This window comes from Lichenostomus cassidix, chromosome 2 (assembly GCF_008360975.1).
Source record: "Lichenostomus cassidix isolate B80296 chromosome 2, HeHo_3.0, whole genome shotgun sequence".
Lineage (NCBI taxonomy): Eukaryota > Metazoa > Chordata > Aves > Passeriformes > Meliphagidae > Lichenostomus > Lichenostomus cassidix.
This window is the reverse complement of record NC_139482.1, coordinates 65,072,440-65,100,438: the sequence shown is the minus strand read 5'-3', so window position 1 is coordinate 65,100,438 and position 27,999 is coordinate 65,072,440. Positions and strand designations below refer to the sequence as shown.

The 27,999-nt window shown below is 40.7% G+C and overlaps 1 protein-coding gene across 4 annotated transcripts; it reads left to right on the top strand.

Moving 5' to 3' along the window:
- Positions 1-9: 9 nt before the first annotated feature.
- On the top strand, positions 10-27,696 carry SYCP2L (synaptonemal complex protein 2 like). 4 transcript variants are annotated; one of them, XM_085051919.1, is made up of 36 exons: positions 10-185; positions 480-545; positions 1,016-1,153; positions 1,241-1,360; positions 2,523-2,627; positions 3,910-3,934; positions 4,940-5,025; positions 5,153-5,241; positions 5,341-5,375; positions 5,833-5,975; positions 6,470-6,522; positions 6,875-6,920; positions 7,689-7,781; positions 7,871-7,931; positions 8,364-8,512; positions 9,335-9,395; positions 11,611-11,729; positions 12,124-12,196; positions 12,374-12,419; positions 13,127-13,172; positions 14,137-14,225; positions 16,192-16,240; positions 17,245-17,300; positions 17,864-17,918; positions 18,552-18,618; positions 19,664-19,713; positions 20,805-20,901; positions 21,325-21,416; positions 21,571-21,634; positions 23,186-23,317; positions 24,041-24,162; positions 24,642-24,736; positions 25,421-25,520; positions 25,600-25,658; positions 26,135-26,204; positions 26,884-27,696. In XM_085051919.1, the coding sequence occupies exons 1-36, from the start codon at positions 177-179 to the stop codon at positions 26,941-26,943; spliced, it is 2,820 nt and encodes a 939-aa protein (XP_084908045.1). In that variant the 5' UTR covers positions 10-176; the 3' UTR covers positions 26,944-27,696. The 4 variants fall into 4 exon arrangements, with proteins under 4 accessions (XP_084908045.1, XP_084908044.1, XP_084908042.1 ...); XM_085051918.1 differs by having other exon boundaries at positions 18,462-18,618; positions 20,808-20,901; positions 26,884-27,695; XM_085051916.1 differs by having other exon boundaries at positions 18,462-18,618; positions 26,884-27,695.
- The last annotated feature ends 303 nt before the right edge of the window (positions 27,697-27,999 follow it).

Here is a 27,999-nt window from a genome sequence, read left to right as displayed (position 1 = left end):
TCCCCACCCAGTGCTGGAGTATAGAGTCAGGAGTTGCTGAGGAAAGGAGAGCGCTTGGAGCTGTGAGAAAGGCTGGTGAGGGTCTCCCTCCACCTTAAGCGCGGGTGTGTCCAGCAGCAGCGGGTCAGTGTCGTGGGGAGGGTGGGAAGAAGCCCCTGACCCTTCTGCCCCGCTCCATGGCCCAGGTAAGCGGCGCTCCCCTGCGGAGAGGGGGACACATCGAGCTCCCTCCGGGGGACACCCGCGGCACTTCCCCACGGCTGCCAGAAACCTCGGGCTGGAAGGCGGGGGGTGGCTTTGCAGACTAGGAAATAATGAACACCAGCGTTCTGGGAGAGGCGGGATGAGTAAGTGTTTTTCAGCTTTGGGGCAGAAGAAGTGTTTGGGGTTGTTTTGGTTGATTGGATTTTCCTTTTTTTTTTGGAGGGGATGGGTATAGAAGATTTTCTTTTTCCTGTATTTTTATCTTATTTTTAAAGGAAGAAAAGAGTGAAGAACAAAGTGGAGCTGTGAGTGGCAATATGGCAGACAGAGGAGAAGACTATGTAAGGATCTTTTAAATGCATCCTTAGCTCTGTCTTACAAGTTGTTATTTATATACATATACATTTAATTGTGCATTTCTTAAAAGGATATGGCATGACCTGGAATTTTTAGTAATTTAGTTTAATGTGGGAAGTGTAGCAGTTCCTTCTTTTCCTTAGTAAGTGGAAAGAAATTACTGTAATACCTGTGTGTCTTACCAACTGGGCATACTAAGTTTCCTGTTTTCTCATTCACTATCTTTTAAGATCACTCTGTTTCAAGGGTTCTGTCTCTTTTGGAGATTAAGATTGATATTTCACTTTAGATGTAATAGTAAAATGAAAGTAGAGAAGCAAATGAAGTCAAACAAAAACAAAAAGTTTGGAACTTTTAAAATAGCATTGCAAGTATTTTATCGTAATTCCTTCTGCAACAATTTCAATGCCTGTTTATTTTACTCACAAGTTGTTTCCTTCCCCTCCCTCTGTAGCTTAAATCACTGCTCATTGATGCCTTTAAAGGGAAGGGATTTCAGAAAATACATGAACTGCTTCAAGAGAGAGAAGTAGAACCTCCCCAGAAATACAGTGAATCTCTCTTTAACCAGCTGGACAAAGCACTGAGAAAGGCCAGTAGCATTAGTAATCTCAACTATCTTAAGAAACAACTGGGAGGGTATCAGACTGACAATGCATTGCACTCTGTGTTTCTGCAGGAGCTGGACAAGAATGAATTTGAGAATGTTTCACTGCTGCTGAAATGTATTCAGCTCTATCTCAAGAGTGATCTTCAAGAAGGGAAGAGTTTGTTTATTGAGCAAGGACTGGTAGCAAAGATGAGTATACATATATGTACATATACTGTATGCAAGTTGCTAATGTGATTTAAGGTTGTTTGCATCAGAAAACAACTGCTAGGAAGTGAAAACTAGAGAATGGTTTGTTGGCTGCACAGTAACAAAATATTTTTTAATCTATCACATGAAATGAGTAGGGAAAAATGCTTACTATCTCTTATTGTTTTTGGTGTATCAGCCAGTATTACGGCTTCACTTATTACCTGGTTTAAGGGGTTGTGGGTTGTTTGGGTTTTAAAGCTGCTAGTGGAAGGAGAGGATGAGTTTTGATCGTGGTGAAATGATAAGAACTTTCTAAATGCATTTTAAATGCTCCAGCAAAATACAGTTTTAGTAATAGAATTGATGAGAAATTTGTGCTTTTGTATTTTTAAAAACTGAGATACTGTTTATGAAGGTCCCTCTGTAGATATGTAGCAAACCAGATGCATTTAATCAGCAATTGCATTTTGTCTTCTGACATAACGGCACTATACTGATTTCAGCTGGTAATACTTGCAGAAGCAGAAATGCAATTGAGCTGAAGATGAGTAACACCTGGATCTAGCACAGCTCTCAGGGAACAGTTAACTCTCTTAGCAGAGTTCTGCTGAGGAGTCTTCAGTCCAAAATGTTGCATTCCTGCCTTGTAATTATGCTTTTCAGGGATACAGTTGCTCAAAATTCCTGTATGGAAATAAATTAATGAAGTTTTTTTCAACTTGAGCTCTGTGCTTCCATTGGAGCATGGATTACTAGTTCACCATTTTTGTGTGATGCTGTGCCATGTTTAAAACTGTGAAGGATTAAAATACTAACCTTGAAAAAGCTTTAAAATCTTTAAAGTACTTTGCTGTGAGTTGATGTCCTCTAGAAATGTCTATAAGAGTTGTGATGCCACTAGCAGCACGTATCATGTCTGAGCACCAACAGTGGGTGCCTTGGACAAGAAAGGAGGATAAGAGAGGGGAGGGGGAATGGCACTTTTCATATCCTCCTAGCAATACTTGAACTGTTTATTGCCATGTAGCTTTTGAGACTGTACATTACTCTGAAGTTTAAAGAGTAAAAAAATCGGTCTGTAAGGTTTCCTGCAGACATATATAGTTTAAGGATTATTAACTCTTTTCCCCCGTTTTTAACTCATTCTTTTAACTTTTACCTGGTATCATGGTTTGAAAGAGCAAGAGCATTTTTGAACCTCATCGACCCAAAGGAGAATAAATTTTTGATGCTACTGTTCGAAGACTTCTTTGATTCTGCATTGGTATGTTTGTGCATTAAGGGGACAGAAGGGTTGTCTTTATTGGACAAGAAAGCTATTCACAACCAATTTACTGTTAGAAAAAAAATGATTGCATGGACATTGTCCCCTAGGGCTGACCTGGGATGCAGCCTAGGTAATGTGGATGGGCAGTGTCCTGGGATGTGCTCCAGGCTGGCATCAGGCTGAGAGCCAACACACTTGGGAGAAGCTGCTACAGGGCTCCAACATTTCCTCATTTTCTAACCTTAATATTTGATTTGCAGAAAAATTTTCAAGACGTTCCGATGTATTTCATAAATAAAAGTTTTTGTACTGGAGCTCTCTTTAAAACCGACAAGTTACTGACACTGAGCTGCACCTTATGTGCAAACATGCTTCCCAAGGTGGTCCAGGCAACTCATACCTACTGTGTTTGAAACAGATTATTTAACTCTAAAGAATGATCTAAATTGCTTACAACTCTCATTTAGGTTGGAACTTTAAATATTCATGACTTTAAGGATACTGGATGCCTAGTGATGTAACATTTGTAATAGAAACAATGCTTTTTAGCTTTTTTCCCCAAGCTGTTGTTCCCAGTCTTGTTGTCTGTAGCTTACTGGAACTGTGTCACTTTGTGCATCAGAATTCATACAAATACTTGTGACTCTTTTTAGGAGTTCCCGTGAAAGATATTTGAGCAAAATCAAACTTTCTTCTTTCTTTACTAACCACTTTAAAATATGACATGCCCATTTCTTTTCCCAAAAGTTTATTTGTCTTCCTGGTGCATTTCTTCCACATACTTTCACTGTGAAGGAACAAGTATTTTACATTGTGGAGTTGTTTTTAATTTTTAAAAAATTTTTATTTTTAATTTTCTTCCAGGGACTCCTAACACCCTTCAGATATACATTGTGATATCTAGTACTGTAGTGTGTAAACATAAAATATGCTTCTACATAGGCTCATATTTGTATTCAAAGTAAGGGAATGATGTAATTATGTGGGTTTTCCAGGGAACCTGTGGGCACTGCACTCTCAAGTGCTGCTGAAATCCCTGGGGGAAGTGGGTGCTTGGCTACCTTTACCCTCCTTGCATAGTGCTAACCTGTAAGATCGTGTGATCCTATGTGACATACCTGTATCAGGTGGCTTTTCCTGATGTGGGTACACTACTGTTTTATGTTATTTAGCCCCTGGAAGTTGTGGGTGGGGTCCTCATAAGTGCCTCAGCACTTTGAGTGCTGCTGTTTGTGGGTGATAGTGTGTTAATGAAGGCTTCTTTTACCCTTTCCATCAGGTGATTTGCAAATGCAGTAATGAAGGTCAGTATTTTTTTCTTCCATTCCTCAGTATCCTGAATCTTAATCTTGGGAACACATTTCTTAATTCTGCTTGAACTCTGTCCCCTTTCTCTTTTTTCTTCTGCTTCCTACCTCTTCCTCTCAGCAATATATTTTTTTAATCCTCCTGCTGAATTCTCTTCAGTCAATTATAGTTAACATTTACATCAGAGCAAAAAACATTTTTCTGTTTCTCTTTGTTTGCTTGTTTTGTACATGCTGAAAAAGTCTATCTCTTGTATCTTGTTTAAATGGTCAGCATCAAGTATTTCACTTGATCAGAGTAAGTGGTGCCTGTGAAAGGGGTTCAGGCTAGACAGTCTGTTCTTGCACATCCATTTGTTCTGGCATCAGATGTTATTCCCTTGCTGAAGGCAACCATCTCCACAAAATAATATGGTAACCCCTTCAGCCTTCTCAGCTTGACAGAGGGATGTCTGTCCACCTCTCATTTCAGCAGCAGAATTTTGTTCTGTGGCTGCAGCAAGTTTTCCATTAGGGCAGGGGAGCAGGTGCTTTCAGAAAATATCTGTATGACCAGACACCCATGTTCCCAATCCATGAAAATATGAAGCATTTCACTGTGAGTAAAATGTGTGCTTATATGTCCTTGCACCTTATTCTAATGGGAGCACAGTGGTGCAAGCATCTTCTGGTTGATACTTCAGTGGTTTGCTCTGTTGATTTTGAAAAAACCTGTATATTCAAGTTTTCTCTTGTGGCTAGTAATTAGCTTCTCCTTTCTGTGCCTCTTTATGTAGTAACCCAGGTCAGAAGTTAGTGTATCTGGAGCATTTTGCTTTTTTTAGATAGAAGTTACCAGTTCCCCTTTCTGTCTGGGATTAGATGGTTGGAAGCCTTTTTTTAAAATGAACTTATAGCTGGGATGTTTTTATTCTTTCAACACAATGAAATGTAGTTGTTTGAACTATTTTAATATGGGCACTAGCCTGTTTCTAGCTGCAACCTCTCAAATTATTTTTCTAGGGATGAAACAGCTAGTGAATTTATTTTTGCCTGAGCTAGGGCACCTAGTGATAGAAGCAAACCTTTGCTGTGCTCTGCATCTGGAGGTAAGATTTTCACCAAAAGAAAATTAGATATATTTGTGCAAAAGTTTGTGTAATTAGAAAAAAATGTGAAAAAATATTACTGATTAATTTCCCTTCATTTTCTGCCCCTCACTTTGTGGGGGGAAAGGCCTTAAGGACCCTCAACTCTATACTCGACAGTCTGCCACGGGAGGAGAGAAAGAAGTTCCCTCTATCTGAGGAGATGTGCTCCCTCACGTAAGTGGTTTTCCCTCCAGTTTCTGTAGCTAAATACCCTCTTCTCTGCAATAGGAGATAGTTATTTCCACTTTAACTTGTGGCATTATGTTGTTCCAGGAAAGACCTTGCAAAAACTCTGCTGGAGGTTGGTGGTAAGAAGTTCTCTGGTTTTACCTCATCTGCTTGTTTATTATAGATGAATTATAATTAAAATTGTATCTCCTTGTTAAGAGTTGAGTGAAATCTGTTTTGTTTTCTCTCAATAAAAACACTTTATAGAATATTGCTATGGTATATAGAATGCAATTTATACCTGGTGAGTTAGTGAAGAGTCCTTGCTCTCATCCCCTTCCCAAACCCCAAGAACATCTCCCAGTACACTTGTGTGTGTTGTGGTTTGCAGTGCTCTGTACCTCCACCTCACTGTGCTGGGGGACCTGAGGGTGCCTGAGCCAACACTTGCTGTTCTCCTCCCCTATTCTCCTAGGGGAAAGTGAGTCTAGAGGGTGAATATGACTGTGTTGTATAAAATGGCAAGACTAGCAGTGCCATAACCCTCTGTTATGCTGGAGGGATGATATTTATCCTGTGCTTATGTTTCTCTGGCAGATTATGACCTTCAAGTTGCCCTTTCAGAAGCACTTTGTAGGTTAATGATAAAAAAATGGAGAGATGACCTTGTTCACCACTGGTTTGAAGATAAGTATCTTGCTGAAGCTTTCAAAGAGATCAAGGATCGAGAATTTGAGACGGTGAGGGTCCTTATTTTGAAAACAACATACTTGACAAATCTGTATAGGGGCTAGTTTTGGTTGAGTTCAGCCAGGATGTCCTTGCAAGAAGGTCCTACAAAACTGATTTTATTTGTTCAAAGTTATTTGTGGATGGCATATTTCACTTTTTTCCCCCTATAATATGGTGAATATTAAATGACACATTGTTGAAATAGCTTATACGTCTAAGTTATTTTACCTATAAAAATAAAATAAAAATACAATAAATAAGGCATAAATTAATTTGGGGGGTGGTTTTTATTTGAAGGCTTACTGGCCTTAAGTTGGGTCCAACCTTTTGTAGTAACTTGAGTGTTTCTTCCCAGTGGTCTTTGGCCCCCCACTGACCAGTTTAAAGCTTTTAACTGAAGACTAGAGGTTACACAGCAAATAGTTATTCTACACAATAGAATAACTATTTGCAAAGGAAATGTACCCTGATTTTTTTTTTTAATGTGTCATTTTTCTTGAAGGACTGCAGAAAATTTGTTAACCTACTAAATGAAAGGCTTGGAGATAAAAGAAGGTAAACTGGGAACCAGCAGTATAAACTGGTGCCATCATTACTGCAGAGGGGAATAAACAGAATTGTAAACTGGATTGGGTTATATTAAAAAAAAGCACATCATATGTGAAGAATGAAGTTGTTCTTAAGAAGGAGATTTTATTTTATGGTGATTCTTTCAAATGTAAAATCAAAGAAGATAATGCATCACTACTAAAGTACTGTAGTCTCTAAGCTTATCTAAGATTAATTTACTTTTAGAAATTTTTAAACTATTTTTGAACAACAAGATTAGTTACTGATGTTAAAAATAGAATCATTGAAGTCAGACTCTGATGTTAAATGTATCATGTGAAGTTTGCTTTTCTTCCAGAGTCTATTCATTTCCTTGCATATCTGCTTTTGCTGACATGAATGAGGTAATAGCCCCTAAAGCTGTAACACATTATGGCTGCTAAAATGTTGCTTTCTGTGGTAAAATTTTAAGTCTTTTTTTTTCTCCCTCCTTTTTTTGTGAAGAGCTCAATTTCTTGGAGTGTAGAGTGTAACCTTATGTTCTAGTTGGAAAGTTTGCTTGTTTGTCACTTAGCTCCCACCTTACTGCTGCTGACTTTGCTTTTGTATCAGCCAAGTGATAGAGGCAGCACTTCTCTTCATGGTGATGACAGAAGAGAGTTTTAAAAAGGAACAGGAGGACAGGACAATGCTGATTCCTCTGGCAGAACTGTTCCCAGACTGCCAGAAAACAAGATTAGCCTGATGCAAATGTAGGAGAGGTTGCAACTGCAGATTCTGCAGATTGCTTTGCTGGTCTTTAAATAAATGTACTGTGGTGCCATTCCTGACAGTCATATTGGATCAAAACCATGTAGATGGAAACTGGTTCCACTGCTTCTGCTTATTTTAAGTGCTCAGAAACAGAGAGAGGTTCCATAACCTCTTTCCTGGCACAAAGGTGAGCATTTGTGCCTTGCCTCTCCCTTGGCTGATGTAGAGCCATGTTTGGCATGGGTGTGGTTGGGTGAGTAGGGGCTGGCACCTCGCAGGATAAACTCTTATTTCTGTCAAGGTATACAGATGTTTGTGAAGGGCAACACTTTCCAATTTTGTCTCATCAAAGAAAATTGAGACTGATACAGCAGTTTTGGAGCTTTATGGGCAGCAAAATTACCACTCTTCTTCTCCAGGTGAAGAAGCCATCGGATGAGAAGCTGGAGGAGTTCTGGATTGACTTCAACACTGGTAGCCAGAGTGTGACTTTCTATGTGGATTGTGATGAGGTAACAGCAAAGCCCAGGTGGCCTTGGGTTTGCCTAGGTCAGTGGGCACTCCCTCAGCCCTTCTGACACGATGGTTTTGGTTTCCACAGGGAGCTCTTTGGGACTCCGTGAGGCTGTCGAAAGAAGCTGTCAACAGTTACAGCCTGAAGGGTAAGACTTTCCAATGACATTATCCTGTTTGGCTGGTGGTCCATGAGACACATGAAGTAAACCTAAACTCTCACCATTACTCAAGTATTCCTGTATCTTCTCCTCCCTCCCTGCCTTGTCCTTTGGTCATCCTGCACTAGCTCTGCTTGTTGGACTGTGTGTGGGCCCATTCTGCACAATAAACCACCCTCCCTACCCAAGCAGGACAGCCTGAGGCATCAGCTTATAGGTGTCCTGAGGAGCAGTGTAATCAAGACCCAATGGGAAAGAAGTGAGTGAATAGAGTAACTGGAAATGCACGGGAAAGATTTAAAAGAAACAGTTTTAAAAATCCCGAACACTTATTCAGACAATTTTGGGTTGACAGATGTCATGATCTAAAACAAATTCAATTGATTGATACGTTTGTTGTTTTTTTTTTTTTTAACACAGAGGAGGGTAGACAAAAGATTGTTAAAATTTTTATGAAGATACCTGCTGCTCTTAACAAAACAGAAGCAACAAAATTCAAACTTATTTTCAGTGCTGAGTTTGAAATCTTAAGTGTACTTAGAAAAGTCCTGGGAGATGAAAAAATGATGGTAAGCTCTAATATGTGTTTCTTTTCTAAATTATATTTTACACTGGGCAAAACCATTCAGGTTTGTGGGATTTGTGTTTTGTGGTTTCTTTATTTTCTCCATGTTTCTTTAGTATATATTTATCTTCCTGTTGTGGATTTATGACCCTCAATATAGATGTTCTTAGCTTTGGCCTGGAAGAGAAATTAGGTGTTTTAGGAAAGAAGTTCCAAGGTACTCAAATTTATGTTTAAAAGCTGGAAGGTCAAACTGATTTGTTAATGAATTCCTTGTGTTATTTCTTTTACTGAGTTTCTGAAGTAGAAAATAAAGCCTATGGCATTAATTGCATAATTTTAAGTATGAACATGCTCTTACATATAACATGAACATGCTCCAAGTGTTACACGAAAACCTGGAGATGCGCTGAAAGATGCAAATCTTAGACTGGTTTTATAGATAGACGCTCAAGACAAGGAGTACTTCTTAAACCTCAAGGTTTTTTATTAGTTAATATAAAAATATAGAAGATGTATGTGATTTTCTTTTTTTTTTTTCCTGTCTTCCCCCAAATGTTAATATAGTTAACTTTTGATTTGTAATTCATGCACAGTCTATGGGGTTTGTAGAAAAGCTTATGTGACAGTAAATAACCATAATGTAGTGGCTGTCATTTGTCCTTAAAGGAGCCAAGACCTTTGCAAGTTATCAACTCAATTAGCATCCAATGATTTGTTGCTGGCAGTTAGCAACTGTTACTTTTGTTATTAAGTAGCTAACTTTACTAGATAAAAAATACTCTTTTTAAGATCACTTTCACATGAAATTAATTCATACCAACAGGCAGCTGAGTCTGAAGAGGAGACTGTCCATGCTGGGAAGCAAGCCATGCAGAATGAAGCAGGTGATTTTTTTTTTTTTTTTAAATTTCATTTTATTTAGATATCTGTTTTCAAATTACCATTTTCACTTGCAGTCCACAGCTTGCAGTTAACCTCACTTAAAACAAAAAAAGAAAAAGGTAAAAAAAACACAACAAAAAACCAAGCAATGCCCAAGCTCAATCTTCCTGTCCTGTAAGCAGGGGAATGCTCAGGGAGACAGGATCTGTGTGCTGGCAGGTAGCCTGGCAAGGCACATTTCAGCTTCTGACTGACCTCTGATGTGCAGAGTATGCAGTACTCTTTCCCCATGTGCAGGTGCAGTGGGATGCACCTTCCTGTCCTCCCCTCTTGCTTGTCCTATGCCTGGTTTCTGGTTTGTCCATTCCATGTGAGTGCCTTCCCAAGGGGATGGTGGCATCTGCCCTCCTGAAAGCACAGGTTCTCTGATGGGTCAGTGCTTGCACCTTGGCACTTAACAAGCTCCCCTCTGTGCAGTGGGGTGCATATGGTGGGGCAGCCCTTACCAAATCTTCCTGTAGGGAGGCAACTTCTGTTTCTTCTGAACAAGGGGATGTGTTAGTAAATGGTGTGCTCCAGTCCCTTGTCCCCAAGTGGAATGGATGATGCCTTGGGGATGCCTGGAGCTGTTGTGGAAGAGCAGCTGGGGAAGCAGAAGTACCTTATTTGTGGGTAAAGGTCAGCTCCTCTGCCAGAGGTGACCTGCTGCTGTAAATACCTTGTGCTCCAAGGCAGTATCTGTGTGTCCCCCAGCTACAAATGGAGCTGTCTGCCTGAAACCAGGAAAGGCTCTTTGCTGGACCTGGAATAGCCATTATTTCCTTGTTCTCACCAGCCTACAGCCAATGCTTTGTGTTGCTGTGACTTGGGCACATTAAGTTTTCCATTATCAAATGGTGGTGTTTCCTGTGCTGCCGGTGAACATCTCCTGCAAGGCGTCTTCTTCCAGGATCATTTGGCAGAGTTTTATTATGTTCCAAATTTAGTAGTTGTTGAGGTAACTTGGAACCTGAAGTACAGATGTATAATTTCTGTGTCTGACCCTAAGAAAGGTCTAAACCCAGCACTTGCCAGAAAAAAAGAGAAAGTAACTCCTTTCTTTCCTTCTCATGCGCTGAAATTCTTCTGTAAATCCTGACCAAGGCTGTGATTCACAGTAAGAAGGAAAAAACTTCTTACAGCAAAAAAGCCGGAGGTATGCATGATCAAAATTGTTCTTAAGCAGGAAACCCTTTCTCAGCTTAACTTCAGTATCAAATCTTTTTGGAAGGTGATTTTTTTTTTTTTTTCTGTACAGTGATCTTTTATCTTTGAAGGCTTGGATTTATCCTTCTTCCAAAACTGGCTGTACATCAGGTCTTAGAGTGATTACTTTATACGTGCATTCCTCGGTGTAACTTGCTTGACAGACATTGCCACGTCTTCTAAGGCTGTGAAGTCACAGCTCTTCTACCACTACCATCCCATCTCAGAAACAAATCAGGTTCAAAGTGCTCTTAGATAGCATTCTTTCTGTGACAATACTAAAAAGAAATTTTTACTTTCCTCTAAGTTCCTGTGCATTTCAGATTTCTCCAGGTGAATACTTGAAAGAGCTACTTCCAGCTCTAAATATCTGAGGAAGTAGCTTTTCTTCAGTAATCCGTCCTATTTTTCTCCACTTACAATCTAAAATAAGTTAGAAGGGAAGTCCTCCAGATTGTGGAGGTGCAGGTGAGGTAGGAGTTCCTTTATCAGTGTCCATCATGAAGCACACAGAGGTGCAAGGTGAGGACTGCTACTTGAAGCAATCAAGGAGTACAAAGGGCAGAAGGTAGTATCTGTAGTGAAACAATTTTTGCAGTGCCTGATAGAGATTCAGTGGAGGGAAATGTAAATGGTGGAAGATCCCACTGCTTTAGTCAGACATGAAGGACTCTTCTGTGTCTTTCTGAGCTTAGGAGTCAGTGCAGCAAGGTAGGTAGTAAGGTGGTAAACTTGCATATGCTCATCCAGTATTGAGGGGCTTGTATGTTGTTTATTTGGCATTGCAATTCTCACTGGGTGATTTGCAGATATTTGGGTTTGCTGTATTCTATTAAACACGATCTTGAGATATTTGGGCCTAGAAAGTTGTACTATTGCAGTTTATGCATTCCTGTGTGGGAATGGAAAGAAGGGGTAGTGATTGTTTTCAATTACTGCAATGACATTCTCACCCTGGTTGCTGTTCTGCAGAGACACCTGTGTCCTCTAATGCACAGAGGAGGAAAGACCCTTCAAAATCTGAAAATGTGGAGGCTAAAAAAGACATTTTAAGCCCTCAGCCCAGAAAGCAGTTAACAGGCACTGTAGCAGTAAGTGTTTGGTGTGTGGTGGAACAGTCCTCATGCCCCTTTTCCCCTTCTCCAATCTGCTTTTTTTACAGCTGTGACTAAAACCTTCTTTCAAAGAAAACTGGTTTGTATCCATTTAGCTCAAATACTTGTCTCCAGAGCTGCAATTCTGGCAAAACTGCTTTAAAAAGAAAAAAAAAAATTTACTTCCTCTTATAAGAGGACAGGACAGTGGGATGCTCTTAGTGAGAAACCTGTGGTATCACTTACATGAGCCTAAAAAGTTTTTTTGTGTGTTCAATGATGAACCTGTCATGCAGCTGTTGCCACAGACAAGCACTAAAACCCTGTTTCTAAAAAGCCCAATTTTTTCATTGGTCATATGCATGTTTGTTCATGGTTTCATGTCTCCAAGCAGAAAATGGCCAACTCTGGTGTTGCCGTGGTTGCAGTGAGCCAGCAGACTGACCCAGAAGATGCTAACCAAGGTCAGGCATGGCTCCCTTCAGTTCTTTAAGTCTGACCCAGTTAAATGTCACCCAGGTGACATGCTGAAGGCTCTGCTTTTGTGGGCCTTACAGCAAAAGTAGATAAAGAGTTTTATAGTAGCTCCAGATCTCTTGGCATCACAGAGGGTAAAGCTATTGTTTCCTTAATTTCTTCAGGAAAAAAGTCCAAAACTCCATCTCCAAGGATGAAAGCTAAGCCTAGGTGAGTTCCTTGCAGACAGAAAGTTGCAAAGTGGGAGTTTTTTGTTTGTTTGTTTTCTGTTTGTTTGGTTTGGCTTGGTTTTTATTACTTGTTTATTTGGTTTTGTTTGTGTGGTTGGGTTTTTTGGGGGTGTGTGTATGTGTTTGTATTTGGGTTTTGATGTCCTTGTCCCGGGGTTTCAAAGCATGTAATTTTGGAGTTATTCCATCAATTGTTAAATTGAAGATTCTGTTTTGCCACCTGGATATCAAGGCTGGTTGCCTGGAGTTGCAGCATTTTGGAGTTGCTGAGCAGTGATGTTTCATTACTAGATTGGCAGCTGCTTTGGTGTGACTTTTTTTCTCATCATGGATTTAGTCCAAATGTAAGATGAGCATGCAGCTGATTTACAGAGAGTTGAACTTCAGCTGTGTAACCAGAGCTTGCCAGCTGCTCATAATGGGGACCATGACTTTGTGAAAGATCATGACAATTTGACTTCACCTTGGCTTGAATTCACCTTTTTTTCCCAGACCTCTGCAGGACAGAATTTCTTGTAGTTAAGGATTTGGACTTCTGTAGAGCTGTTGATTACCTTTCTTTCCTACGCATTAAATCATTGCTTTGATGCTAATTGGTGCAAGTTTTTTGAGTTTTTTTCCTTTAGTACTTCACAGACATTTTGTTCTTTCCATGAATTGCTCCCTCATGTGTCCTCTTGTCCCCAGTGAGAAGCCCCTAGAAGAAGAGCCTCTGGATGAGTCAACACCAAAGGTATGTTTGCCTTGGGGTTCTCCTGAGTGAGGGGATACAGGGTGGGGATGAGACATTCTGGTGGAGTTGCAGAGGAAAGCTGGGGTGGGCTGACCCCCTGGTGCCATTGAGTGGTGTCCTGAGTGGACAGTCAGTGTCACACTCTGTGCTGTGCCACTTAGCACCAGGAGCGAGCTGCAGTGGCAACAGCTGCCAACCTTATTCTAGAGGGGCTCAGCCAAGTAATTCAAGCTCACTGGAGTTTATTCACTGCATATACTCCCCCAGAAGCAGTGCGTTGTGCTTTTGTCCAGGAGTACAGTGGGGTGTGGGACAAACCTGCATGTCACAAGACTTGCATGCTGTCCTCAAGAGGGAATGTTTGCTTCCTGAATGGAAGCTAGACTTTTAAGTCTACAGATGTGTTTATTTAGTTTTGTGTTCGTGCTTCAATGACCCTCCCATGCTAGATCTGTCTCTATATTCCTTGTAGAGGAACTTGCAACTTGGGTAAATTTAAGTAACTGAGAGTCACCTGTAGTTGTACTTGAGAACTTCTATTGGTGTGTCCATGTATTTAAAAAAAGTTAATGCACCATGTGAGAAAAATTAAATTCCCAAAAAAATGTTTTTGGGCTAAGGTACTTCACTTTTATAAGAAATCACATTTTAGACCTCTTGGGTTTACATTTCCAGGTGCTACTTCTAGATTTTTATAAAAAAGAGTTTTTATTGCTAGTTCAATTGTTTGGTAGCACTTGCCCACTGGACAGTGAATTAATTCAAAGCTTTTGAACTACTTTCTCTACTCCCACCCTCTTGGCCCCAGAATTTCAGCTCTGTGAGTCCCATACTTTCTGGTAGGAAAGTACTGCAGGCAGCAGTTGCACCTGGACAGTTGTAGTAGGAGGAAGTAAGTTTCCTGGCACACCTTTTCTCTGCTTTTAGCAGGCTCTAGTATCAGAATGTGACTTTGTTGTTTTAGATCCTGCGACTCTCTCCTTTTCCAAAGGAAGTTACCAGGAAAAAGAGAAACAGGAAAGCCAGTTTGGCCAAGAAGAGCCGTGAAGACAGGTATGACACACAAGAACTGTGCCATGCAGGAGGTGGCACACCAAGCGATTTTTAGACCTCTTCTAGCACTCAGGGAGGGAGGATGTCCCCATGGGGAGCTCTGTCTGAACTAACAAAACAAGCACGAGGGTATCAAGTGTTGTAACTTGTTCCTGTAGGACCCTTTGGGTCCCCAAAGTGATAAAGATGTCAGAAGCTAATCCTAGTCTGCAAAAAAATGCCCTCTGCCTCTGTGATACTGTGTCCATTGGCTTTTCCCTTCTTCCTTGCCCAACCATAATACTTCAGTGAGTTATGCTCCAAGTGCCAGCTTCTTTCACAAATACTCGTGACAAATATTGTCCCAGTTCCTTGGTATCATGTGTTGTAGGGTTTCAGGATGGCCTCTTACTCAGTTTGTCCCCTTCTCTTGCACCCACACATATCTCTATTTGCATTCAGAGCTGGGGGCACTGCAGGAAGAAGCACTCGAGGGTTTGGAGGCTGTATGCAGCCTGTGGCACTTGAAGTCTGCCTTGTTGCACCCTCCTTCTGAGCTCTGCTGAGTGTTGTGTTCAAGTTGATGCCTGCTGCTGGGCAGGAGGGCAGATGAACTGTGTGTGAGGATCTCTGCTGCTGTTCTGGGGCTTCCATGGGGGCCCTGCTTCAGCCTACTGTCTCTTAGCTCAAGACCTCCCAAAACCCCAAGTGCTTAGATTAATTTTTTGATTGATTGTAGATAAGAATAGGAAAACTTGATGCAGGGCTTCATCAGGACTAAAAGTTGTGTGTTTTAAAACAAAATAATCTGATGCAGTAAATACAGGTTTTAAAACAGGAGGAGCAGAGTAGAATTTAGAGGTGAGGAACTTAGTTTGGTCCTTCTGCTCCCTCTAGTGTTTCATCTGGAAATGAACTTTTCCTTCCCTCGGGACTCTTTGAGGACCTCAGCTATTTACTCCTCCCGTTCTTTTACGAGTAAAGAGAAGGTGTACCTTCTTGCATGTTGAGCAATGGTAGTTGGATTTTTTTTAAAGGTAGTTACAATTTGGAGGACACCATAAAGGTACAGTTAAGTTTAAATATTGGAAGACATGGAAACAAATTCTAGGTGTTCTCTAATCATTTCTTGGTGCACAAATATTAAATACTAGAATTTTCAAAAGGGACATGCTTCCGATAATGCTTCTGATATTATATTTCCACTTATTACTTCTTCCTACCATGTTCTATTATGGGAGATGTGAGAAAGAAATATCCTCTACATAAATAGGCATAGTTAAATGTCTATGCTTTGAATATTTCTTAAAACAGTTACAGTTGAGAGTAAGAATCAAGACAGATAGCAATAAGACTAAGTAGGACATAAGCAAATATGTTTTTTTTTTTAGAAGCTTAGAAAACAGTATTTTTAGGCATATAAGGTATCTGAGGTGATGCCTTAAGAATTTTTAGCTTCTATTCTTCATGTATTTGTAGCTTTGGTGGATAGTTCTAGGCATCATATAATATGCTAAAAACCTCTGTTCCCAGCACGTTTAGCCAAAACAATTCTTCAGAGTGGAAATCCAAGGACACTTTTGCTGCCTCAGGGCCCCAAATACGTAAACAACAGTGAATTAGGGGGACTGAACTTGGGGTGACTGACATCATTACCTCTAAAGGTGTAATTGGAGGATTAAGGGCTGATATGATAATTGGACAGAACTTATAAAATGTGAAAACCTCATGACTGGTTGTCCATTTTGGGTGTAGCCTCACAAGTAAGCTCTGTCTGCCCTGAATGTACCTAAAGGCTTTAATAAATTTGTCTGCTTTTTATTCTCCTAACTCTGTCTGGCCTCTGTTTCAGATAAAACCCAGTTAAGGCATCAGAGGAGAGGGAGATCAAAAAGAAACCATGTTATCATCCCCATATTCTTAATGAAATTCTGTCGGGTGATTCTCCACTACTATGTGTCACTGCTATATATATGTTGTCTTGCAGGAAGGACGTCTATGACTATGAAAATTCAGACTCCTCAAGTCATGAAAAGGTAAAGTTGCGACAGAAGCCCAGCACCCAACGGAAGAGTAACTTGAAGTAAGGGGTATCATTTGCTGCAGAAAGGCTGTAAGGATGGACACATTTATAGCAAGACAGGCAATTGGGAATCTGAGATTGTTAGTTTTGTGTTCTTTGTATGGCAGAAATGGAATTTTTATTTGAGTGTTAAGAATGCTCATTACTATTTGAAGTTTCTGGTGTGTAAAGCATGACAACATCAACAGACATTTGAGCTGTTGCTTCAGTGAGGCCAGGGGGTATCTCTATTATTGAAGGCCAACCTCTGTGTTTTACTGAATATCAAAAGCAGATTGCTGAGCATCCACTTTGTCCTCCTAGGATAAACAGAAGAGACTGAAATCCCTGGTTAAAACCTGGTCTTTAGAAAACTTTTGTTGGAAATTCTGCTTGACTTACATTTGCAGACTCTTCAAAAAAAAAAGAAAAAGAATAAAAATTAATCACTTTGCCTGCTTTGGAGCTTTGCCCAATGTGGGTTTTCCCAGGAAGCTGTGAACTTGCTCCTGACGGCTCCCATCAAAGTAGCTGTGCTGAACATCCCAAATTTCTCTTATAAACTGGACATGGCCCAATCCTTGCTACTGCCACTGGGTGTCAGCATGAATCCCTGCTCCATGGCACCCTGCCCTGGTTGCAGCAGCCTGTCCCTGGGCTGTCCAGGGACCCTGCACTATGCTTACGGTGCTGGTGCCAGCAGTGCTATTGATTCAAAAGACGTGTATTGTGACCTAGGTGCTTAAAATGAGCATTATTCATCAACCAAGGAAAAGAGAAATGAGCTCTGTTTAAGGCTCAAATGTTTGTCTATTATAATTTACGACACATTTCAATCAACAAATCTCATTCCATTGGAAAGTGAAATTTCTCTGTGGGACTTGTAATCCATTTCTGTTCTGAGTTTTGATACATTTTAATTATGTGAAGTATTTTATGGGGCAACTGGATTCTAAGACAACTCTGCCTCTCTTTCAGGTTGCTGAAGCCAAAGGAAAGATTCTTGCTCAGAACCTTTCTTCAAAAAATCAGAGGTACAGGATTATACAAGCAGTGTTTATGAACATTTTGCTATGTGAAAAAGAGTTCAAAGCTTTGGTTGAGCTCTTTTAAGTTAGGGTTCAAAAGGCTGTGGGATTTTTCTAATGCAATAGTTCCTTGCTAAGCTACCAGAGTATCTATGAATGTTATTGATACCAATATTTAAATAGTGACTTCTGTCAACTTGGACAATAATAAGACTTTAACTCTTAAACATTATCCTTTCCTGACTATATGCCAAAATTACTGATCTATTTTTTGAAAAATGCTTGTCTGCCTTCTAGTCATAACAAGCTGCCAGGGACTTGCCACTTCTAAGTATGCAGGTTAATTTTTATTTGAAAAAGTGCTGATTTCTAGATATCCCTGAATTGCTATTTTCAAAATCCAAGCAAAGATAAATTTGGCAAGTGACTACACTTGAACAGTTTGGTTCTTCTGCTGATCTCTTAAGGAGCCTCCTGCCACTTCTATTTGGCTGTGACCATTCTGCAGTGTTGTGGTGTTTTACTGCAGTGTGTGCTACTCTGATTTCGGTCTCTGTGTTACTTGGCAGGACTTATGAAACAAGAAGCAAGACCAAAGAATCAAACAGTCTTGAGAGAATGCAGGTAGGTTGCCTATGCTTTTTCATCCCTAGAGCCTTTGATTGCTGTGTATTTCTATCTGTGCAAATCTGTTGCACCCTTAGAGAAGCTGAAGTTTAAGGCTTACCCAGTGCAGAGGTGGAGGAATGTGAACCTGGCAACCTCTGAATACTCTGTCATTCTGAGAGCAGAAGTGAGGATACACTATTACTGCCAGACCAGCCAGTGATTTGTGTGTTACCTCTTTCCCCTGATGTGCTGTTGGATGCAGCTCAGACATACCAAGGCTTTCCTCCTTGCAAGAGTACTCTTATTTTAGGCAGAGAGATGGAGAGACAAGGAAGGGGGATACTGTAAAAACCCCATGTTGGTAAAAGGCAAACATCTGCCTCTTGGTGTTTTTGTACTGCTGTTTCAACAGCTGGCTGTGGTTGTTTTGGCAGATTTCACAGCTTTACCTGTTGTACTGTAGGTAGGAAGAAATGGGATAACTTGGTAGTAGCTGAAGAGGAATGGCTGAGGGGCTTCTGTGTGAGGTGATTGAGCAGGATTTGATAGTGTCTTTAGTCCAGTTATAGGAAACATCTTTTCTCTGAAAGCAACAATGAGAATACAAGCACTGGTCAGAGTGAAATAAGCTGGATCCTTGACTCTCAGACCCCGTTGGTGCGAAAATCTGCTGACTATACCCGGAAAAGACCCAGGGTCAGAAGTAAATTAAAAGGTAAGCTTAGTCCTTTATTGACACTTATTCATGATGTACTGTGCTGCAGAAAACAAATGCTGATGATGGTTTGAGAAAGGAGTGTTTGGCCAAATCCTGGCTCTCCTGAGCCAGAGGTGCCCCATGGAGGAAGTGCATTGCACACTTCTGTGCTTGAGTGGGGCTCTGGTCCCCTACCCAAAGTGGGCTTCAAATGTCAGGGTGGAAATTTGGCACCTGAACATCTGTGGGGGTCCAGCCCTGTGTGTGATGATGCTGAAGAGCCCATGGGTCCTGAGCTGATGTTGGTGCTCCTGAACACAATAGGAGGAAGATCTCTCTGAAGTTACCACACTTCCTCCCTGCAACTTTCCCTTCCTCATCTCCCCAGAAACATGATCGACCTGACAAGTAAGTTTTGGAAATCATCACAGTTTGCAGACCAGGGCATTCTGCCCCTCTTTTTATACAGTAATAAGCCAATTTTCCTCTGAGTGATTTACAAAGTCAGATAAGATTATCTCTGATGGTATTCTCTGCTATGGCCTGGCCAACAGCAAATGTCCCTTGCAGCCATGCTCCAGGGCTGTCGGCTGCTGCGACCACCAAACGCAGACCAAACTGCCCTGAAGGTGGTAGAATGTTTGTGTCCTACTCATGGAGAAATGCTTGGTCAGGTAGCTGTTGGATTCTGTAGGGATGAAAAAGTAAAGAAAACTGAGATTTGAAATTAGGCTTTACACCAGGTTTCCAGGGGAGTTGTTTTCACTCCAGTGTCAGCCCACGTCTTGCCCATGACTTGGGGACTGTCAGACAAGATGCTGAGCCTGCCTTTTCTTTTTCACTCTTTTGACTCCTCTGGTTGCAGTGACCTGTGTATATTTGCATCATTGCATCTGGCTTTGTTAGAGAAAGGTGTTTTCTTGAAACTTAAGTGGTGTGATGTTTTATCTTGTAAATGCCCAGAAAACCAGGCTGAAAAGGCTTGCACTGTGGCTACCTCAGTTAACTGGGTAAAGCACACACTTACCACGGCTAGTAACTGGGTAAATTTTTCTCCTTGCAGTGCTCCCAGTGTCTTCTGCAAGTAGTGGCAGTGACTACGAGTCAAAGAAGGTAAGAAGATGTCATGCTTTGCTGTCCCAGATTAAAGAAAAATATGTATGTAAAATGTGTACAAGTGAGTGAGAATTTTATAAATTGGTGTATTTTTAATTCTCAAATGTCTGATGGACAGATTTGCTTAAGTGTTGCTGAGACTGTATTGGTCTAATAGAGGAGATCTTAGGAAAACTTGAGAAATTTCATAAAGAAAACTGTGCATGAGCCCTGAGCATGTTGTCTTGAAATGATACTTATCTTCAACAAGTGAAATAAGGGTAGGAATTCCTTGGTGTGACACTTGCTTTGAGTGATGCAAGTGTTACTCCATGGGAGTGAATTCTCCTGTAGGGGCCTATCAAGAATGAGCGCCTGTAGGGCCCTGCCTAACCAAATAACTGCAGAATTCCCAGTTTGGCACTACCAGGATGCATCCCTGTGCTGTCTTCTGGCTTGTACTCTGCAGTGCCTTGGGAAAGCTCACATTCATCTCTGCTTTGCTGGCAATTTTTGCTGGCTTTTATTCCAAGTCCTACAATCACACTGAATCCTGGTTCATGCAGCATCCTTTTCTACTTTCAGCTATACCCCTGGGAAAAATAACAGTGGATTATATAACAGTGGAGGAATTGGTGGATCAGACATACATCAAGCAAATAAAATCCAGTTTAGCAAAGCCAGGCTTTTCCCGTGCCCAGTTATTAAATGCTGCATATCAAATATATTTATATATATTATATTTGAAATACAGAAAACTTGGGAAAAATAATTTCCAGAACTAGTAGTTCCATGGAAAGCTTTTATTTTCCTCTAGAAAACTTTTTCTTTTGACTATAATGCTTGTATTCTGCTTATGAATAACATCATCAAATATACAGCTGTAATGCCTGAAGGGAGAAATGGTGCATGCATTGAACTTCAGGGCACAGGTCTCCTTCAGTGTTGGAGAGAGCCATCACTAAGTTTAGGCATATTTCAAGCATATATTTGCTCTTAGTATTGTTAGAAAACAAACCAACTATCCAAAATCCTCTCTCCAAAACAGCACCCAACTCCCTACTTCTGTAGTAGTGTTTAAATAATGCTTAGACTTTGTTTTGTTTTAGCAGGGAGAACCAAGGCAAAGAGCTGAAAAGGAGATGCTAAGGAAAAAAAGCACATTTAGCTCCAAGGGAGATGATTTACCCACAGTGGATCTTGCTGGTATTTTTCTTTCAATCTTCTTCAGTGCATTAGAAAAGTTTTGATGTGTGTTGGTCTGTTGGGTTTGGATGGGTTTTTCTTTTTGATTTTTGCCATTTTCCTTCACGTTTTTTTTCCATAAACATTCGCCTTCTGATATTTTTTACTAATGGCTATGAAGGGTAGACACTGTCTGTGTAAATAGTCTCATGTACAAGGAGAAGATAAACTGGTGCTATTGAGAGGTGAAGGAATGAAGCTAACTGACAACCAGCAAGAAAACAGCCTGTGGACTGAGTTTGAGCCACCACCTTTCCCTGCATGATGAGATAAAGAACAGGGTAGAGGGCTTGGGCTTTGTTTTCTGTGTCATTAAATCACGATTTCCAGTCAATACAGGATTCAAACTCTATTGCCTGTGTCATTTTCTAATCTCTCACACAGATGAAACGCTCTCAGAGGAGCCTGGAGGGAGTCCACTACCACTTGGTGTGTCTGCCAGGAGCTATTCCAATGATGTGGAGAAGGCCACACAGGTGCAGTATGCAGTGCTTAGGCTCCTTCCTGCTAAGGCTACTTCACACCTAAAACCAATATATCACTTTACTTCCTCTATCTAGACAGGTCCCTGCCTGCTTGTCTGCAATGCAGGGTGGGTACCTTCTTATTTTGTTTTCTTTCTCTCCTTAGAAGTTTCATAGTACACCTGGCAAATTATCAGGAGAAGAAGAAAGTACCAAGCGGAAGGACTCAGGTTTGTTACTCTTGATAACATTGAGTTGGTTAAAAGCAGAAAGAGGAGGTGCCAAAGCTGTTATTTTCTTTCAAAGACAAATTAATAGTGACTTTTTTGGAGATACTTCTTTTTTTCTGAATTCTGTTTTGTGTATTGCAACAGACAGTGGTAAGACCCTTTTATACACATTCCTGAATTTGTTGCTAACTCTTGAAACCTGTCTGTGGTTACAGGGGAACTTGTAGTGTAGATGGGGATTTACACACTAGTGACCCAAGAGACATACAAAAAAAAAAACTTTTTAATGAAAAATTTGGAAGTTCACTGCTATTTCAGTTCAAACAAAGCAAACATCCCTTCAAGTTGTTGGTTTTTTTTATACCTGAGAACATAGCTATAAACCATTGCTATAAGCATTTGTTAAATCATGACTTGGATAATGCTTCTACTGCTGTAGCTTCTTTGTAGGGAAGTGGCAACTCAGGATTTTTTTTTTTAATGATACTGAACTTTCATAAACTAATTCAAAACTGCAGCACACTCTCTTTGTGGTTGGAAACAACTGAATTTCAAGAAAGTCGAACAGCAATGTGCTGTTTTCATCCTGATAATTCTCAGTGCTGATGTAGTTCTGAAAGACTAAGTTATTGTGACTATGAAGAGAGTCACTGGAGCTTTGGTCTTGGACAAAAACATCCATTTTCTCTTGAGCTGGCTATGTCTATGTTTATGTTCCCAATATATTTCCTACCTGTCCAGCATTTTCAGAATATACCTTCATTGCACCAACACATCTGCTTAATTTTGGGGGAAGATATGTTCTGAGGACTTCATTTTTATCACTGTTTGCTGTACAGCCTTACCACAGGAGAGGAGTTGCTGCCATGCAAAGGCACAAGGATTATGCTCAGAAATTTCAGGTGTGGTCTCTGACTGCATTTGAACTCTCTCTGTGAACCCTAAATCTACCCCAGAATGCTTCTTTTGGCCTGACTGTCCCCCTTGTCCTGGGCACCACCACCTTTCATTCTGCCCTATGGAGACTCTAGGGAGATCTCTTGTCAAATAGACAACTTGCTGAGTTCAGAAAATGTGCACAGTGAGACAAAAGGATGGGTATCTTGTTAGTTTCTTTGGTTTATAGCAAATTTTCTTTAAAGTAGAGTTTATGGCTTTGATTTGGATTGTTTGGATTGATTAAATTTTCTTTTTTAGATTTTATTCATAAATTGAGAGCTTGGGCTGGAAAAGGGAATGGGAAGAAGCTGGACACCAGAGGTTTTTGATGATTAGAGTAGCAGGCCATGAAAGGAAATTTTAAGATAGAGATGTGGACGCTTTCCAAATACCTGTGTAACACTAGGCAGGCTAGTTCCCTGCTTTTGCAAGGGAAGATGCTTGCTGATGGAGTCTTATCCTGTCCTGTGTGATGCTAGATCATAAAATGAGGCTGCCTCCTTTTCTGAAGCATTAGTTATTCCAGTGGTGGTTTTTGCTTGAACAAGAACTGTGATGTATCTCATGCAAAAGAACAGACTTTTTCTTAAACATCTTCTATTCTCTTTCTAGATATATTAAGTGGCACTATCGTAAAAAAGCTGAAATTTTCCAGTTTGGAGAAAAATCACTTGCCCTCTGAGACTAACCATACACCAAAGAAAATTTTTGATTCAGTAAAAGAGGAAGCAGAGATCCAAAAAGGTAAACTCCAACCAGCAACTAAGGTGAAGTGCTTAAATGCTTTCAGCTTTTCTTTTCTTGTGGTAGAAGTCATAGTCACGTGGAAGCTTGAAGAGATGTATCTGTAGAGAGGCCAACTTTTCCAAAATCCCAAAGTCAAAATTATCAGAAGGTGTGTAGTGCAGCGCTGCCAATGACAGTGAATACTGTGTATGTAGAGTGTGAATAAGGAAATTTGGGTTCCACTTGGTCAGTTGCTCCATCATGTCCATGCTTTCTAGTCTATCTGAATAGTGATTTTTCCAGAGCTGTTAAAAACCATCAAACACAGGAGCTCAGAAAAAAATCATACAGGTGATAGACAAAGTAACTGCAAGATGGTGCTAACTCTGAGCACCGGGAGATCAGGCTTTCCCTGCAATGAATAAATAGAAGACAGAAAACAGTGGTGGCCTGACTCTTTTTAACCTTTATGCTGTGCTTTCGCCCCACTGTCTGTACATATATTGCTCTTTGTGTTGCTCTCTTGTGCCTATTCTTCCCTGCTGCTCTCTAACAAGTATTTCTCGGGATTTTAAGCCAGTTTCCCTCCTGCTTGTGACCTCTAGAGGAACAAGATTCAAATTGCAGCTCTATAACAAAAGTTGTTGCTCACATGAGTGACAAGCCCTTCAGTAGCAGGAAGGTTTATATTCCAATAAGTCCCTCCAGCATGATGCTAACTGGGCATGTACTTCCTCCTAGGTCAGGAAATGGATAGCATAGATGATGTGTTTTTTGCCAAGATGCTACCTGAAGACTTGAGTGATTCAGGAGTGGTTACTGCCTTTGAAAGCTTTATTGGACAACTGAAGAAATTATTCTGGGTAATGTGAGCTCTTTTAACATCTGTGGCAATTTATCATGTGAAATTACCTTTTTATCTCAGGGGGTGTTGGTCCAAATATCCCATATTTATTTTGTGTCCAAGAGCAGGGCTTTGGTGGCAGTGTCTGTTAGTCTGGAGCTCTTAGATGTATTGTATAGAACCTCTATATTGCAAGATGGGTTACAGAGAAGGCATAAAGGAAGTTTTAACTAAGTTTTTCCTAACGTCACGCTGCTCTGAAGTCGCATATCTCACATAGGGGATTTTTGGTGTAACTACTGTGACTGAATTAAATCAGTTTGTATTTGCAGCACCTGTGTAATCTCACTGCAATTTAAATTTGCCTTAAGATGGTTTTTGCTAAGCTCAATGGCAATCTTCAGAGGGATTTGTGTTCCAGGAAAAGGTTTTGCAAACTAGGCTTCTAGGTTTTGGCTTGGGCCATTGCCCGTCCCTAACTGTGCATCATGTGGCTAGTCCCGGTACAAAAGGATGGAGATCAACACACAGAATGCCCTGAGGTCTTCAGAGAAGAACTTGTCTGCCCTGCTGAACCAGATACATGAGTGCAGGTAAGCTGTCTGGTGCTGGCTGAAAACAGCTTCAGTTTTGTGTAAATTTTGATTGATAGGAAAAGCCAACCTGGCAGGCAGCAACTGCAATTATGGTTTGTAAGGCAAAATAGCTTGTGTGTGTCTTTTGTTTTTCTTTAACTCGAGAAGAGTTTCAGAAGTATTACTCCTGTGATAGATCCTGATTTTCCTGTAGGGGTAGAGGATGGATTAATTCATGCAAAGCAAGTTTGAGTTACAAGCAGTTGATGAAGCAGTCCTTGGACTGCCTTCTGGTTGTCATCAATGTTCAAGTATCTGTTTAAAAATTCTCTTGTTACGCTTAGTAGTTTCTATTTCTAAATCTTTTAAGAAAGAAGTCAGGCTGTGATTTATTTAATGATGTGGAGGAGAAGAAGAGACATCTGAGATCCTGAATTTCCCAGTTAGGAGCTAGATAAAAAAATCAATTCTAACATTCATGGATTTGTTAAAAGTGAGGTACTTACATCTTATACTGTACTTGTAAGTCTATCAGGCCTCTGTATCTATGATGCATTGCCTTTTCAGGATTTAGATAAAATGTAGTATGAAACAAGAGCCTTTAAATTGAAAAATCCCAGGTATCAATAGGACTTCTATGAGCAGATTTTGCTGTTGCAGCATCTCACTACCATTTCCTCTTCCACCACAAAACATCACTAGGCTGAATAAATTTGAGACCTTCCAGAAGATTGTTGTTGAAGAGCTTGCCAGCCTTGAGAAGGAAACTCAAATTCTGGCAACCATGGAGAAGGATGCACTGGTGGGTACCACTTCTCACATGCCAGCCCAATGAGGTTCCCCTTCCCAAGTAACAGGGGTTTTCTTTGGGGGCCTTTTAGGATTTCTGGAATGTGCAGCTGCTCAAACTGAATACTTTCTGCAACCAGCAAAAGCAAAGGTATGTCTCTGCCAACTGTCCTGCATGGTCACAAGTCTTCTGATGGTCAGAGAGGGCACTGGTTAAGCTGTTGGTACCCTTGCTTGTATATGGGAAAGGATACTAAATCCAGTATGGCATCTCCACTTGGTGTCCATTGACTGAGCTTTTGCAGCCATGTGAGGGTTTTCAATTGGAATTAGCATGCAGTGAGGGAGCTCTGTATGAGAAGCTGTGCAGGAGAGGAATATAGCTTAGGAGAGCTGTACCACAATCTGGAACAAGGTGCAACACACCCTCTTGACATGACTGTGTCTAGGGGTCAGAGGAGATGGAAGGAGATGATCATTTCCTGTATAAAAGACACTGCTGGTGCAAATTCTGGGCAAAAACCTGCAATTCTCTGGTTTATTTTTGGTGGTAAATATATCTATTCATGCTTCACCAGTAAGAACTAATGCTTCATGAAAATCCAGCTAAGCTAACTTTCCTTTCAGAATTGAGTCTGTTGACTCAGCCCTGGGTGAAACAACAAAGAGTTTTGCCGATGCTGTCCAGAATACAACGGTATGTGTGATACAAAAGCAGCTCTCTGTATGTGGGGGACTGAGCTCTGGCCTGACTGATTGGTGTTGGAAGTGAGAAAACAGAAGTTTTCTGCAGTCCTGGGAGGGGAAGCCTTTGGTTAGCTGATTTGTGGGGCTGGTTCTTTCTGGGACCTCTGGTCCTGATGCATGGAAAGCATCAAGAAAGACAAATGCTATTGGTGACTCCCCCTAGTCTGCTAGCTGGGCAAACACTTCCAAGGGAGAAGATAAGGACAAGAACCACCAGGCAGTGATGTTTGGATTTGCAGTCTGGGCTGGTTTCTGTGTAGTTAATGGCCTTCAATGCATTTGCCCTTGGAGCTGTGCTTGTTTAGCTGTTAAAACTGGAATCCTGAGCCTTTCCAAAGAGAAAAGTTTCCCTTAGGAGCACTGAGTTGGTGAGGAACGCAGGTGCTCCAAGTAAGGACACCGTAAGAGCAGCAGGGCTGAGAAAGGAGCACTCCCGTCATGGGAGCTGCTCACCCTGCAGCACTTGTTCTGGGGAGGGTGCTTGAGAATTAAGAGCTGAGTCTAAATGTGCTTTTGGGATCTTTCCAGTTTCTTATCTTGTACAACTTCAATGTTTGTATAAATTTTTGCAACGTTTTCTCTTACCTCTTTTTTTTTTTTTTTTTTTTTTTTTTTGTTCTTCCCTGCAGTATGAACACCCTGTGAAGAAGGCAGAAGAAAACAATGTGTTTATTGTTCCCTCTGACTAGCAAACCCCTGGATTCATTACTGCTCTGAACATTTGAGCGCCTTGTGTACAACATAGAGAAGATGGTTATGTGAAGGATGTTAGCCTATTTTAAAGGAAAAGAAAAAAGAGGAGGAAAAAACATTGATGTTGAGCCTTTTTTTGCCTAAAAGAATATATAGTGCTAAGTGGTCCAGTTGTGACCCGAGTGTTGATAGTGAATTTTTCTGAAAAATTGCGAGATGGGTACATTATATTTCAAAGAAATTTTAAAAATGAACTAAGGATAATGATTTAGCCATCAAATTGATGGATATATTTGCTTTCTTTGTTCTGCCAACATCTTTATCAAGTGTAAGAGTGCTTAATGATTGATTCAAAGTAAAAAACTGTTTGCATGGGATAACAATATCATTCTTTCCTTCAAACTGATGCACTGTGAGCGTCTGGGAAGATATTCTAGAGTCCTGTGTACCTTACACAGGATGTATTACGCATAGCCTCTCCTATGTGTACATAACTGTGTGGGAATTGCTGGCTTGACACCATTGCCACTCAATTCTGAATGGCAGAGCTGGAAGCAGAGAGGGTTTTATTGGCCAGATGCCTGAGAGCAAGCTGGAGACTGCAGAGGGCAAGAAATTTGGAGACTGGAACAGGAAATGGCAAGTGAAGCTGGAGAAATTGTTTTTGCAGACAGTCAAAAATAATTTTTGACTTTTGGCTCCAAGGAGAGTTTAGAGTACAGTGAGCAATGCTAGGATTAGACAAAATAGCATCACAGGTCTCTGGAAAGTAAGCAGCAGATAACCCATGCTATTTAATATTGTCCTCTGTTTTGACAGAGTTCCCCAGAAAATAGTTGCTCTTCACAAGAGTGTGTGTTCTTGCAAAAACAGCATTAGTGCTAATGCAACTTCATGAATTTGTGGGAACGTGGTAGTTTTCCAGGCTTTGGGTTTCTATCTCCTTAACTTATAGAACCAAACTCAGATTTCTGTACAAGTTAGAGTCAAGGGAATCCTCCCCTGCACACAATGTACCTTCATAACAAAAGCCCAAACCCTGACAGGGTTTG

What these genes read in the sequence shown, in the direction of transcription:
- SYCP2L (XM_085051916.1), top strand. An exon ending in GAGGAGATGTGCTCCCTCAC is followed by an intron (nt 5,242 to 5,340) that starts GTAAGTGGTTTT and finishes ATGTTGTTCCAG; the next exon opens with GAAAGACCTTGCAAAAACTC. An exon ending in AGCCATGCAGAATGAAGCAG is followed by an intron (nt 9,396 to 11,610) that starts GTGATTTTTTTT and finishes GCTGTTCTGCAG; the next exon opens with AGACACCTGTGTCCTCTAAT.